Here is a 16,040-nt window from a genome sequence, read left to right on the forward strand (position 1 = left end):
ACAAATAAAAGAAATGAAACATATGATTGTAAGAGAAGTATAAAGTAGATAATTTTATAATAATATGACACTTATTTCCCACCATTATGATGGATAATTAAATTCATTAACATAATTAGAGTGTTGTGGCACAATTGTAAATAGTTTGAAAATAATAGATATTTATTTGTTTACATGACAGTCTACTTCAAATTTGGGTTTTATTTAGATATTTAAAATGAGATGGATTTTTGTCAATGAAATAAGTGTTGCATGAGCTTATATCTCAAGAATCCTACATATGGTAGAGTTGACAAAATCATCAAACCTGCGAGACAATTTACGATCTGGTTAACTTGAAGTCAACAAATAAGGGCTTCAACTCTTCTGCTGGTATCAAATTATCAATGGCGTCCCTTAAATTTTGACCTAATATATCCATCGAGCTACAAGTTGTTGTAATACCTCCATCGACAATCAAGAATCAACCCATGCATGCCTGCATGCAGCAGCCTCTTCAATGTTTAAGGGTCTTTGAACTTAATTAATTAATTAATAATTAGCATAGAAAAAGATTGAAAAATAAAATTAAAAAAAAAAGAATGGGAAAGGGTTGACTCTTCAAGTCTAATCAATTTGTTAGAAGAGACTTCAATTCATAAATTAAATTTTAAAATGTATAACAACCGACTTCTTGTTTCATAATTCCAACCAAATTATTCCATATTGTTTATTTATCATCTCATCCATATATTTAAATGAAGGTAGCTGGTGCTGGTAGCACCAACTATAACCAAATTGAAATTATACTAAAGTTTGCTTGCCAAACATGCTACAGTACATACTATATTGATACACTATTAATTTGAATGATAAAGTCTGTGGTCTAACAAAAATATGTACCATAATGTATGGTAATAAGTACATTAATCACTGCCACTTAGTATTACGGTCTAGGTATTCCTCTTCACTTGTAAGTGAGAGGTCTTAGGTTCGATTATTGCCAAAGACAAATTTGAACCACATTATTGCTAACCCATTATGAGGTTTAGCCCACTCCCCACCCCCGTTAGTGTAGACAATATCATTTGTTCAAAAAAAAAAGGTACATTAATCACTAACATTCATATCTAGTGCGTCAACACTGTTCATTTATAGTAATTAAACAACTTCACCAAAAGAAAAAAAAACATGTAAAATGATTTATTTTTTTCTTGTTATTATGAAATATAAGACAAGAGTGTATCAATATAGTGTATCAATATAGTGTAAAATATAGTATAAAACAAGAACTTATAACTCCAGTGGTAAAATATTTCGCATGTTTGGCAAGCAAACTAATAGTGTAAAAAACATGATTGCTGGAGCGAAATATTTTACCACTGGAGTTATAAGTTCTTGTTTATGATCAAAATTTATAGACCTCAATTCTTGTGGTCAAATTCCTCATGACAAAAGAACTCTAGTGGTTAAAAAAAATATGGTGGGATGTATAGGGTTTAGGTAAGTAGTTGTTGCAAAACTTCTAAATTAAAATGATGATTAGTATGTAGACTACTCCAAAGATTCTCTCCAATAATGAACATCCCTTACAACCCAAACTTTTCATTGTATAGAATGAAGTACTCTCACAAAGTAAGAGATATGAGAAAGTCTTGAGCGTCACTAGTTGTAAATATTATGCGTCTATCTTTCTCTCATTACGTGACTTAGCTCATTACAATTAGAAATAGGGCAAAATGTTGGAGAAATGTGTTGACAGAAATCACTAGAGAGAAGATGGTATTATGTAGCTAGGGTTTTTCATATGGAGGCAGATTCTCTGCCCTCCCACTTCCCGTGCCCTCCTGTTTGTGTGGTCACGGTTAAGCCATGTCAACATTTTATATTACTATTTATTTTTGTCTTATTATCTTTATAAAAAATATATATATAATGTTAACGTGGCTTAACAGTGAGCACACAAAACAAGAAGACATGGGAAGTAGGAGGGCAGAGAATCTGTCTCCTTTCCATATTTGTGATACATTTGTGATAAATAGTATGGTAGGTTGGGATTTCATAACTGGGAGGTTGGTAGAGAAATGGGGTACTACGGACGGTTGGTAGTTCCTTCACGATTTTTATAGTATTTGGGGGTTTTAACTAAAGAAGTGATAGGCTACCCACCACTCCCTATCTCTCTTATTTCTCCTCCTCTCAGAGCTTATCCATTTCTTCCCAAATGAGAAAAATTCAGTCCCATTCTTCTACAAAGAGACAACCCCCCCCCCCCCCCCCCCCCAAAAAAAAAAAAAAGAATCTAACAAGTGGTTTAAAAATCAAATTTCAATAATGGATGTTGGTGATTTTAGAATATAGTATTTTATATATGAGTGGATATTTTAGAAAATTTGTTTAGAATATACAAATTAATCAAAAAGAAGCCATGCTCTTTTGAATATCTCCAATAAGGAGGGGTAAGGATTGACTACACTATTGTGTTGAAGTCTTCAAGTCTTGAAGCAAAATCATTATAGTTTTGCAGACATAAATTGGGTCAATTCAGTGTGCTCGTTATCTTATACCTAAGTTTAAATTCTCTTTTTTTTATTTATACAGAGTAGTTTATGTTTTATTTTTGTCAAAGAAACAACAACAACAACAATAACAATATCATTGCTTTCATTTGAAAAAAATATAGAATTTGAGTTTGGAAGAGAAATACACAAAAAACTCAACACCTATCTTTGGGTATATAGAGATCCAAATAAACAACTAGATTATTTACCAACTCTTACTTAAAATTGCTGGTAGCAACAACCACCATAACATGGCATTAAACCCTTTTGAAGATCTGGTATGAATCTGACAAATCCCAATTTGTCCTTTTAAATAGAAAAAAACAAGTGAAATAATATAGACAAGGGTAGGCTGAATTGTTTTCTATAACAATAAACATAAAAATAACTCACATTCTAGTAAATATGATCATAGACATTCATCATCAATCAGCACTGTACTGGTATTATACTAAAATATGCACTAACAGTCATAAAATTTCGAGACAAAAGAGAAAATTAGAGAGCTTTCATGGGATAATTAGCAAAAGCAATCTCTTTCTCTCATTTCTCTCCACTCTCATTCCAACTACATATTACAATTTTTAATTTTCATGGGCTCCAAATTAATTAACCTCATTTCATCTCCAAGCTTCTGTAATCCAAGACCCCATTTTTCAGCCCCAAGAAATCATAACCAATTTTGGCAGTGCCACTGGTGGCGCCACCAAAAGCATCCCTCCCACAGCTGCAATTCTTTGCATCTTGAATCCCCAAACTGCAAAAAAAACAGAGTCCTCTCCCTCCACTCTTCAAACTCTCACTGGGTTGCTGAGGCTGGCAGGGAGGGCTGATTTGAAGCTCAAGATTCAAGTCAGGGCACCTTTCCTGAACTGGGTTTGTTGAATGCTTGCGAACAAGCCCATTGGTTATGGAGATTTTTTCATCATCTTCCTTGATATTTGCAGAAGCAGCAGCAAAAGAAATTGTGTTTGCAGATTCCTGAGGAGTCTCATTGAGTGGCCTGTGAGTTGTGGGGTCAATCCCTCTGGTCAAAAGCTTCCTTCTTATGTGGGTGTTCCAGTAGTTCTTTATCTCATTGTCTGTTCTTCCAGGCAGCCTTCCAGCTATCAAAGACCATCTGGAAACGTAATCCAAACAAAACCCATTAATCTTAAAGAACCCAACAACATATAACACAATTTTCAAATGTTTTGAAACACTGTTTATATTACATGAGGACTACGTAGAAGGTCACCAATCCTAGTACTATTCTCGTCCAAACTCACAAAGAGTTTGTTTTTGAAACAGGTTATGTACGAAGAGTTAAAGGAATTAGTTGGGCTTACTTGTTTCCGAGGAGGCTATGGAGTTTGATGATGAGCTCATCTTCTTCTTCCGTGAAATTGCCACGCTTGAGATCAGGTCTAAGGTAGTTGATCCACCGCAGCCTGCAGCTCTTCCCACATCGAAGGAGGCCCGCCGCCTTGGGCAGCGAACGCCAGCAGCCTTCGCCGTGAGCTCTGATGTAGGCAATGAGGCGGTCGTCTTCTTCCTTGGTCCAAGCTCCTTTGTTGGTGTGAGCCTTCTCACAGCAAGGAGACCTTCCCATTTGAAAAAATAAATGGAAAAAAGTTGAAAGCTTTAAGAAGAATAATTAGTTGTAGCCAAAAAGCCGTTGCCTTTGTTGTTGGTTTATGTCTGGCTTTTTGGTTTTTGCGACGGATGAAGTGGTGGTGGAAAAAATGGAAGGCCTTGTTTTTTGTATTTGCATTTGCTGCAACACAAAGGCCGGCCCTTGTGAGGACTTGGCGTATTATTTTATAGCCTTTTGACTAAGAGAAAAAGAAGAAAGAGAAGGGACCCTAAATGCTTCTAGATGTGAGTTGGTGAGGCAGGTTAGAGGGAGTGGCTGGTGGGCTCTCTCTCCTCTCTTCTGTCTTCTCTCTTTCTCTCACTAGATGATATTATTATGGCACCAAAATCACATATAATAAGTTAAAGGGACATTAACTATCGGCCCTACGAGTAACCTTCAGGTAGGTGTAAAAGTAAGGTATATTATGTATGTGTGTGTATATATATAAACTGGTGTTATTCATACGTTCATTCTTAACTCTCAAATATCTCTCTTAATCTGCAACTATTGAATCAAATGAATTCAAAAATATTAATGAACAAAAATTAACAAAAGTATGTGAGAGGTAAAAATGATATGTAAGTAAAACTACACTATATATAGGGCAAAAACATGGTGTGATTTCTGTTTTATCTGTGTGTGTCTTAAACTTGTGAGATAAAATATAACTCCAATTCACTAGACAACATGTACGATAACAAATGTAGATGGAGACTACTGTATATTAATGGTGTAGTGGTTGGTACAAATTGAATTTCATCATACTGACCATGAGAGCCTATATTTTCTTGCAGTACTGTTGGGAGTCTTGAATGCTTCAGAGTTGGTTCCATGGAATGTCATGATAGAAGCGATTCCACGTTTCTCTGTCTCTTCTCTTTCTGTCATGGTATGAAGAAATAAAAGATATAGGCATATAGTTGTATACAGTTTGTGATATAGTAAAAAAAATTCTAAGCACACATCTAAGTAAATGTTATGTCCTGGATCAAATTATCAGGATTTATCTAGATGAAGTGAGGTAGATTTAGTAAACGTAACGAAGTTATTATTTAAAACGTTGGTTGTAGTGGGTTTTAGGGAAGAAAGGTCACTAGTTGGTTTGGCTATTGTTGTGCATAAGAACAAAGATGGCAGTTCTGGTTCTTTATTCTTGATAACGCATGAGAGAGAGAGGGCTTCTAGAAGGGTGGGAAGTTGGGGTTAAAGGGAGGGAGGATGATGAAAGAAAAAGGAGGGCAATGAGTGTGGTTGTAGTTGTATGTGGGCTTTGGTTCACCCTTCACTTTTTTCTTTCTTTGTTCTTCCCCCCTCCAACCTTGTGGTGCAAGTTTAGGCAACAAGGGGTAGGGTTAGGGAGGGGATGGGAAGGTTTGATTCACCTTTTTGTTGTTATCTCTCCCTCCAATTTGCATATTATTTTTTTGTTACCTTACCCACCACCACACATGCACTCTCTCTCTCTCTCTCTCTCTCTCTCTCTCTCTCTCTCTCTCTCTCTCTCTGTCTCTCGCATGATCATGTATTTCAAGTGGATGGTAGGAGGAGAGTTAAGGATCATGGGCACAAGTTGTTTTCAAAAGAGAGAGTGGGAGAGAGTGAGAGAGAGGGAGAGAGAGGGTCCCCTTGTGTTATTGTCTGTGCGTGTATTTCACCTACCTTTTTTCATCCTTTCTGACTGTCCTATGGCACCCAGTTCAACTCTCCTCCTCCAAAAGCTTCTTTCACTCACTCCTTGATGTTGAAATTTGGCACGATTTTGTAAAATCTTCACTCCTTTCCCACAAGCTACAAGTACAACTCTCTTAATCTCTTCTCCTCACCGTTAACCTTATCCATATTTTTCGAGCTGAGAGCAATGATGATGAGGTTGGTCGAGGACGTGTAGACTGATTCCAACTACATTATGCGCAATCCTTAATGTACAATGCATCAACGGTCAAGATCAGCTCATGCGTAATTTTAGCATTCTTCTTGCATATAACCATTCCGCAATTCAAGCTGCTAGGCCAACTTAGCCTATATCTTCCCACAGTAGAATAAAATATCATTGTATACAATAAAACATTACACAAATTGTAAAAATAATTCTTACACTCCATGTAACATAAACCTCGCATCTGCCCCATCCATATATTCTATACTAATAGAGCAAGAGTGTTAAGGTCAGTGATACATTGCAAAGCATACAATGCATAATGTATCAACGGTCAGAATGAACTCGCGCCTGACTGAAAAAAAGACAAACTTGTTGGAGACTTGCATTATTGAATCTCTCTCTACATCTAACAAATCTTGAATTCTTAACGAACTTGAACTCAACGATTGCAATTTGTTAGGTTGAGTTTTGACACCAGTGATGAGCCACAAATGGTCTCTGTCTGCAGCCAGTTTTTCCTACAAAACACCCACATTGGCACATGGACAATGTAAAGAAAGGGAGAAAGAATCAAACCTAATCAAAGCAATTAGGCAATTTGATTAAGGGAACTTTAGGAGGGTATGGATGTAGCCAGCACACCAACACGTGGATCTCATGTGCATGGGTATTGAGGTGGAGGGTTGTCCTTTGAGCATTACCCACCTCTTTAGGCTGGCTGTCCCTTCCCATGTGGGGGTATCTCTGAAACTTAGGGCACGGTCTTTTTCTTCAATGACCCACATTGTGCTGGATTTGGATTTGGATAAAGCTCTCTGCCCTTTAGAAAATATGGCCTAATCCTATTATTAATTTTCCTAGCGTTTGGTATCCTTTTTAATTTCATACGGAATTGAATTCATGGGAGGTAGGATTGGATTCATGGGTTTTGTGGCAAAAAGGCTGCCATAGGACCAATTTGTGGCCACCAAATCTATCACCATGGTCTGAAAGGAGAGTCTTGATCTATGCTTTGGACGGGACGCCGATTCTTTCTTAAATCTTTTACTCCTTCAAAGAAAAAATCATCATCTTTGTTTTTATTATTGGCACGGTTATTCGGAGGGTAGAATCACCAATGAAATCTTAAACTTTAGACTTGAGACTTTTAGTCTCGAATTGGTTCATTATTCAGATTTTAGGGATTTTATAATTTAAATTAAGAGAAATTTTAATTAAACTCATGTAACCTCTTTTTACACCAAACTTACTATTTAATTAAACTATCAATATCTCTTTTAACCCAAATTTACTACCTAAATTACCCTCACAAACTCAATTCAATATATAAATTTGTCTTTACACCCATTTGGAATATAAAAACACAAAATCAGCGTTCTACAACTCATTCAAGATTTGTTTCTCTAGTGACATTTATTTAGCTGTGATATAATTTCTTTTATAAAATGTTGTAGAATACAATTATATCTGCTACCAAAAGATTCAAATGTGTTCCTAGGTTCATTATCTAATAGAATTTATTTCTCATGAAACATTCCACTCTTTCTTTGTTTCTTCTACCAGTATCCTCTTGCATGCTTCGTAGCACATGAACAAAGTCCCTGCTGTAGGCACCAACTTCATGCAGAGCGTTCTATTGCAGACGTCCAGGCATTTACCGAGGAGAAAAAACAGTCTCTTCTATGCAAGCATCATGGAAAAGGCGTTGATTTTGTTCCTAAGTTCTAAAAAAAAAAAAAATTGAAGTCAAATGAATTTTTTTTTGTATAAATCAATTCATACCTTAGTTGAAGGATTTAAAACTTCAAAATCACCATCTATGAGTAAAAAAGAGTTTGCTTTTCTCTATGAAAACGTCTTAAGGTTTTAGCTAGAATGAACGTGGGATAAATATTGTGTGATGGTAGGGTTTAATTATTAGGTGGGTTTATTGATAAATTTTAATTTGATTGTTAATTTCATCTTGTACTTGATGCAATAGGGTATAAAAGACAATTCGCATATGAAGTTTAAGTTAGGTGTAAAGAGAGGTTATATGAGTTCAAATAAAATTTCCTTAAATTAATCAGTAATGTCAATAAACATATGTCATGTCGAGAGAATCTCACTTTAAAAAGGATAACAACTAGAGTGAAGCAATATATTGGGGAAGGAATACTAAGATTCCAAGCACATGACACCAGTATTAGTTACAAGGTGAAGTGCCTGTAAATCTGAATACAAAAGGAGACTAATGAGAGAAACAAAACTAGCGAACATGCAAGAAAATGTCTATTGTTGCACAAGCTCCATATGCATGAACGTCCAAATTACACAAGGAAACTAAGAGCCTGTTTCGTACTCTGTGAATTCAACTTTTAGACTTAAAAATACTTTTTATGTTTTACAGCTTAAATACTTGTTTGGCTGGACTGTTTTCAAAAATTGAATTCAAAACTAACTTAAAAAATTAGCTTACTTCTGCCACTTAGTACTACAATTTAGTGATATTCCTCTTCACTTGTTAGTGAGACATCTTAGGTTCAATTCTCACCAAAGGTGAATTTGACCCACATTATTGCTAACTCATTATGATGCTAAGCATGCCCTCCCCTTTAGTGTAGATAATACCGTTTGTTCAAAACAAAAAACAAAAAACTAGCCTACTAGAAAACATAATAAGTAAGTTTTTAGAGTTTTTAAACTCCAAACCACTATTTTCTCTCATATCCTCTCACTTCTGATCTTTCTCTGCTAGCTCTTTATCATTGCCATGTCTTTCTCTCTCCTCTCCATATCCTCTCTCTCCTCCATTTTTTATCTCCCCTCTCTCTTATTTCTCTCTCATCTCCCTCTCCTCCGACCCTCTCTTTGGATCTCTTTATCTGTCCAATTGAATTTGGTAGTACTTTTTGAATTAACGGGAAGTTGTTGTAGGTTATTTTTTTTATGTTTAATTATTAAAATAAAAGACAATTTTGAAGCTCATAACCAAACAAGTTTTTGGATCTTAAAGAAAAGGCTTTTTAGCCAAAATAGTTCATGAAATTCCATAACTTCTCACTTTGGTCATTGAGATTTGAAATCAATAGAAATAGTCCCTGAGATTGTCCACTATCAATTATTTTGGTCCTTCCGCAAAAAGTTATGTTAAATAAGGATCAAAATTACAAAAATACCCTTACTTTAACAAACAATAGGCCAAAATGTTTTGACAAAAAATTGAGGGTATTTTTATCATTTATTATTATTTAATGGAGATTTTTCATGAAATGACCAAAATAATTGATGATAGACAATCTTAGGGGCCAATTCTATTGATTTCAAATCTCAGGGACCAAAATGAGGAGTTATGCAAATCTCAGGGACCAAAGTGAGGAGTTATGCAAATCTCAATGATCATTTTGGCTAAAAAGACTAAGGAAAATTGTTTTTAAAAAATGTTCTTAAGAAACGTTTTGAAAAATTCTGAATTTTTTTTTTAATACGATGCCAAACAAACCCTAAGTAATTTTGTGAACCTCATTATCAAATGCAAACGGTAAGTCCCTTTATAAGATGTCAAGCATTCAAGTACCAAATGACACACCCCGTCCCGAAGGAAGGCATGCTGGCCATCACGTGAGAGTGACGTAACCATTTACACAGTTCGGAAGCTTTAAAGATACAATTACTAAGATGTAACACCCGAGGGTGAGTCCTACTTTTGTGAATTCTGTCAGAACACCGTTGGATTCCTCGTGGCCACCAAAGCTCTGCTATTTAAACCTGGAGGGGCGCAAAACACAGTTGAGTGGGTCAGTAAAACAAAGTTTTCGAAAATATTTCATTTAATAACATTTCTAACCCCTCGCTGTAAAACATGTATACTTTCCCAGAAAATAACATAATATGCATATAATTCTTCAAATATCTCAAATCACTAGTCTTTATAAAAAAAAACCAGAAAGTATGCCATGCAATAAGCGTCAATAACAGAATAAGGATGCTTCAATATAATAGGTGAAATAAAGAATCAACCGGAGACCCTGCAGCGGTCCTGTTCGGCTAATTCTATAGCTCAATATCCAACCCAACCAGAGTCACCATTGTGACCTGTACAGCACTACTCTGCACATAAATCGGAACTACCTGAAGTAGTCTGTACGACAAGAATGGTGTAAGAATACGCTTTAGTGCTTCTCTCATCAACAGTTGTATAATAATCTAAAGTCACCTACAAGTGGGAACCACCTCTAATGGTCCGTACGACATGTCTGAACCACCTCTCATGGTCTGTACGACATGCACCTACTTGGATCCAAGGTGAGCATGTGGTGCGAGGTGAATAATATAAGCATTAACACCAGGGGTGCAGGTTATGAGCTCTCAACGCAATTCACATCATCAATAAACCATATGAATAACATAAAACTCACCTGATACTCACCTGTGCGTCCACAGCACCAATTCACATATATGCATCAAATACTAATTCATATATTTCATATAATATGCATGGATGGCATTTTAAAACATACTTTCATTTATTTTCAATTTCTGGGAAAAATCAATAGTATATAGGTAAATACAGAAAATACTGCCCACTCACCTAGAGTTCGCCCTACAACTCCCTAGCACAACACATCAAGGCGTCATGACGATCGGTGCCTAGAATAATCATCAAGACATGCCTCAGAAATCATATCGATAGAATATAACTTATATAAAACACGTCACTACGTAGATCAATCCGAAAGATCTGCAACTCAGATTTCCGATCTGAAACTTCCATAGATCTACAATAAACCTCTAGGACAACATCCTAAAATTTCATTACCATCCAACGGTCGAATCTCCGTCAATTGCCAAAACTAAGTGACAGTTAACATTCTATATTATGAACTACAACTCCAATTCCGAAAGATTCGTAAATCGGATTCCCGATCCGTAAGTTCCTATAATCCTCAAATATTACGTATTGCAACGTATCAAAGTTTGGCGATGATCCAACAGTCGGATCGTCAATTCACATTTTCACCTAACCACGAATCGTAACGAACTTAGGTTCAATTACTCAATTTACGTCAATCAATTATCAAAACTGAACCTAGAACATTAAACACATGCTAAGAATGACATTGGCGGGCCATTGGCCATGCGCCGCCGCTTGGGCCGCCGCAGGTGGCGGTCAGCCGCCCCGACTCGCTGAAAAATCCAACTATCTCCAAAAATTACCAAAATTTACAGAAATGAAGATCTCAATGAGTAGGTAAACTTTATACCTGAGGCCAAGGCCAATTTGGCCTGGAAAGGCTCTAATTCCATCAAACCCGTGAAGAACCCTAGAAATGGGTGAGTTCCAATTCGTCCTCAAATCAACTCTATCGTCCCAACCAATGCTTGGGCTTTGTTCTAGGCCTCAAGAGGAAGCTATGGGTGGTGGCAATTGGAAGAAATTGCTTCAGACATAGGAGAATTTTGAACATGAAGCTCGCGGCACCCGTGGGTATTTTCATCCAAACTCACACCTAATCTCCTCAAATTTGATATGGAAATGATAGAGGGAAGGCATATAAGATGATTGAGAGTGGTTGTTTGGCTCAATGCATCGGAAAAATGGGTGAAAACCGTCGAAATTTGGGTGTGGGTGCCGCAGGTCGAAACGGGTCACGAATGAAGACCCGTTTTCTTCCTTCTCTCATCCGCTTCTCGCCCTCTCTCCTTTCCTCCTTTCTCTGTTCCGATTGGCCAGTCTCATCTCTCTCTTCTCCCCATTCGCCAGTCTCTCTCCCTGGTCTGTCCCGGAGCTCCTGCCTCTTCTTTGGTTGGGCAGTTTTGCCCAACCCGCACCTTGCTTCTTCTTTTTCACCAGTCACGCACACATACATACACATACAAAACCTTCTTTCATCTTTTTATTTTTATTTTCTTTCCCTTACATCTGAGCCATCCATTTCAGCTTTCCTTCAATCTGGGCCATCCAAATGGCACACCAAATTTTTATAATAAAATTCATAAAATGCCCAAACTTCAAACTTTAAAATCTTTTTCATTATAACTCCAAATCACGAACCGTATGCGCCCACGCTTCCGTAGCAACGAGTACTACGAGGATATATCAAGAAAACAAATCTTAGATGGCACGACATGACGATTAACCTCGAATAATGCGCGTATCTCAAATGGCATTTTTGTAAAATCCTGTATTAAAACTTTAAAAACTCTTAAAATCAGGGACGGGCTGTCACACCAAAGAAACTTTTAAGAGAGTGGATGAAAAAGTTCATGTCACTAGTTCACCGTGCATTATTATTTTCCTCGAAATGAATAAAAAGTTTACTTATATCTTCCCACTGGCCAATTAGCTACTAACCTGCAAAGGCCTGCATCAATTATTCATATTCATAAGGGATCAAGGTAATCTCCAACCGGAAAGAAAAAAGAAGATCGAGGTAATCAATTAAGCAAGTCTACGACTTCTACGACTCTACTTGGCGCTCTTGTGAGCTTCAAATAAGTAGCCTATGCTCATAACAATAGCAGCAAGTGTGACTCCTACCGCTTCTTGTGCAAGTATGGTGTTGTACTTAGCAGTTGTCTTTAAGGAAGTGGAGTTTGGAGTAAACCCGAGCTCTGAAAGTTTCTTATGCAATTCAGCATAATCTCTAAAAAAATGCTTCTACATCCTGTCATACGCCAAATTTAGCAAAAGTAAGAAAAAGAATGTCAAATAAAAATAGAGAGCCTTAATGGAAAAGGCTTGGACCGAGACTATTTTAACCAAAAACCACCCTATAGTTTTATTTAACCAAAAGCACCTAAAAATTAACCATAAGAACAGGGCCCAAATTTTTACACTGGCTGGATTACCAATCCCAAAACGCTCAAAAAGAAGTTTTCAAAACTGCCGCTAACGGAAACAAAGCCCAGCCCGTTAACAATTTCAAACTAATTACACCCCTAACAACTGAATTTGGTGAAACCTGCGATTGCAGAACTATAACCTCCCTTCCGATTTCTACAAACTCGACATCTTCCAAAACGCAAGAAATCTTCAATTTTGAATTCAATTTCTAGGAAGTAGACGAAAGTTCATTAATGGCAGAAGAATTGGCGATAAAAAATCTCAAAACAACACAAATTCCAGGCGAACATGAGGTACTAAACTCATATCCTTGTTAAATTCTCACTTCGAGAATATAGTAATATGCATGTTTGCATGTTTTTTACTCCGTAAACCTATCAATTCTTACTTCAAAAACATTACAAAATGATTAATTTTCTTTTTACTGTAGTTTGATAGCTACTCAATTTTTTCGATAAATAAATTCTATGTGTTTACTACTTTTCTTCAATTTCATATATAGTGTATAGCTTTGGGATAGTTCAAGCAATATTGTGCGTTATTATTTTTTTTTTTTGTTCAAATCCACAATTAGTGTGGGTTATATTGTTCTAGTTCCAAAAACCAGTGTTTATTTTGTTACCTCTCATAAATATTGGGGGTTATTTTGAAATAACAGTGCGGGTTATTATGTTGTACTTCCAGAAATACTGTTGGTTTTTTGTTCTAGTTCGAGAAATAGTGTCTGTTATGTTAATTCATGATCATAAATACTGTGGAATCTTTTGTTGTGGTTCATAGACTAATGTTGATTTTGTTCCCTTTCATAACAGTGTGGGTTGTTTTGGTTTGGTTTCACAAATACTGTGAGTTTTTTTTTGTTGTTGTGACAAAAATAGTATTGGTGATTTTGGTTCACTTTCAAAAATATAGTGTTGGTTAGTTTGATGTAATTCTACAAATAATGTTTACTTTCTTACCTTCCAAACACATTGTGGGTTATTTTGATTCATTTCATAATAGTGTGAGTTTATTTAATGTAGTTCCTAAAATAACATGCGTTATTTTGTTGCAGTTGAAGAAATAGTGTCCTAACAATTTTTATTGTTGCAGATGGAACAAACAAAAACACTTACAATGAAGAGTAAACTAAGAAAAAATAAGTTAAAAAGAAGAAGAAATACTTCCAGTATAGATGCAACATGACAGGGTTTGTAGACGCAATGCAAGTATACAAGCCTATGATGCTATAACGTCAAGATATCCGTAACAAACTAGCGAAGACTCTATTTTAGAGTCTACTGAAGACATACATGGACAAGACCTGGATTAAAACAGAAAGAAAGAAGAAGCCCGACATGAACTTTATTAAAATCATTCAATGCTACAACCCCAAAAACCAAAAATTCAAATTTGGACATCATTAACCAAGGGATCCAATGATAACATTGTTCAAATATTTGGATTGGATAACCAAGGAGTTGATCTTCCAAATACTAACAAGTCCATCAAATTCGGCAACGACAACCACCTCATCACAAAATACTTCAAAGATGCAAAGATTTTCAAGAAGAAGCATATAACAGAAGCCTACGAAAATTCACTCCAAGACTAAACACCTAAGAGCGCAAAAGATACCACTACACTAATATGCGCACACCTCATTCAGTCACTCCTATTTGTGAACTCTGGAACTTTCATGACATGGAGTTTTCTAAAAATCTATGGGAACATGGAGGAGATAAGCAATTACAACTAAGTAAGGAGTAAGAGACTATCTCTTCAAAATGTTGGACAAAGCACAAACAAAAAAAAATAAAAAAAAAAGAGAGAGAGAGAGGAGAAGAACTGACAACAAGTTCCTGCACCATCCTTGTTTTGGTAAGTACTCAAAATAATAGTATGAAAAAACATGAATTGTTTCTTACAAATTTCACAAAACTAACTTCACTTCCTTAATTCACACAGTACTGGATACGTCTTCACACAAATCTAGTGATGACAATATAAGGACGAGAAAACATGATTCCAGCAATCACAAAATGGGACACAAGCATGATACATAAAGCAAACAAGGATGTCTTCACACACAATACTTTATGTATCATGCTCGTGTTTCATCTTGTGATTGTTGGAATCTTGTTTTCTCGTCCTTGTATTGTCTTCACCAGATTTGTGTGAAGACATCTAATACTGTGTGAATTAAGAACGTAAAGTTAGTTTTGTTGGATTTGTAAGAAACAATTCATGTTCTTTTATACTATTATTTGATTTCTTACCAAAACAATGACTGTACAACTGCTTGTTGGTTCTTCTCCTCCCTTTTTTTTTTTGTTTATGCTTTGTCAAGCATCTTGAAGAGATAGTCTCTTACTCATTTGCCCAGTTGTAATTGTTTATCTCCTCCAAGTTCCCACAGATTTTCAAAAAACTCCATGTGATGTAAGTTCTAGAGTTCGCAAACAGGAATGATTGAATGAGGTGTGCACATATTAGTGCAGCGGTATCTTTTGGGCCCTCAGGTGTTCGGTCTTGGAGTAATTTTTCGTAGGCTTCTGTTATATGTTTCTTCTTGACAATCTTTGCATCTTTGAAGTATTTGGTGACGAGGTGGTCGTCATCACCGAATTTGGTGGACTTGTCAGTATTTGGAAGATCAACTCCTTGGTTGTTCAATCCAGATTTGAACAATGTATTCACTGGATATTCCCCTTGGTTCATGATCTCTGAACTTTTGGTTTTTTGGGCTTGTAGCATTGAATGATTTTAATCGAGTCCATGTCCGACTTCTTCTTTCTTTCTGTTGTAATCAAGGTCTCGTCCATGTATGTCTTCAATAGACTCCAAAATAGTTTCTTCGCTAGTTCGTCATGTACATCTTGACGTTGTAGTAGCATAGGCTTGTATACTTGCATTGTGTTGCAAACCCGGTCATGTTGCATCTATACTAGAGGTACTCCTTCTTTTTAACTTGTTTTTTCTTAGTTGAACTCTTCATTGTAATTGTTTTTGTTTGTTCCATCTGCAACAATGAAAATTGTCAGGACACTATTTCTTGAACTATAAGAAAGTAACGCATATTATTTATGGAACTACGCTAAACAAACTCACGCTATTTATGAAATGAACCAATATAACCCACAATGTGTCTGGAAGGTAAGAAAACACTATTTGTGAAACAACGTCAAACTAACCAAC

The 16,040-nt window shown here is 36.1% G+C and overlaps 1 protein-coding gene across 1 annotated transcript; it reads right to left on the reverse strand.

Annotated features, from left to right (window-relative positions):
• Positions 1-2,958: 2,958 nt before the first annotated feature.
• Positions 2,959-4,406, reverse strand: LOC126624659 (myb-related protein 308-like). The gene is made up of 2 exons (XM_050293743.1): positions 3,869-4,406; positions 2,959-3,660 (listed from the first exon to the last, which is right to left on the reverse strand). The coding sequence occupies exons 1-2, from the start codon at positions 4,129-4,131 to the stop codon at positions 3,156-3,158; spliced, it is 768 nt and encodes a 255-aa protein (XP_050149700.1). The 5' UTR covers positions 4,132-4,406; the 3' UTR covers positions 2,959-3,155.
• Positions 4,407-16,040: the final 11,634 nt, after the last annotated feature.

Source organism: Malus sylvestris, chromosome 5 (assembly GCF_916048215.2).
Source record: "Malus sylvestris chromosome 5, drMalSylv7.2, whole genome shotgun sequence".
NCBI lineage: Eukaryota > Viridiplantae > Streptophyta > Magnoliopsida > Rosales > Rosaceae > Malus > Malus sylvestris.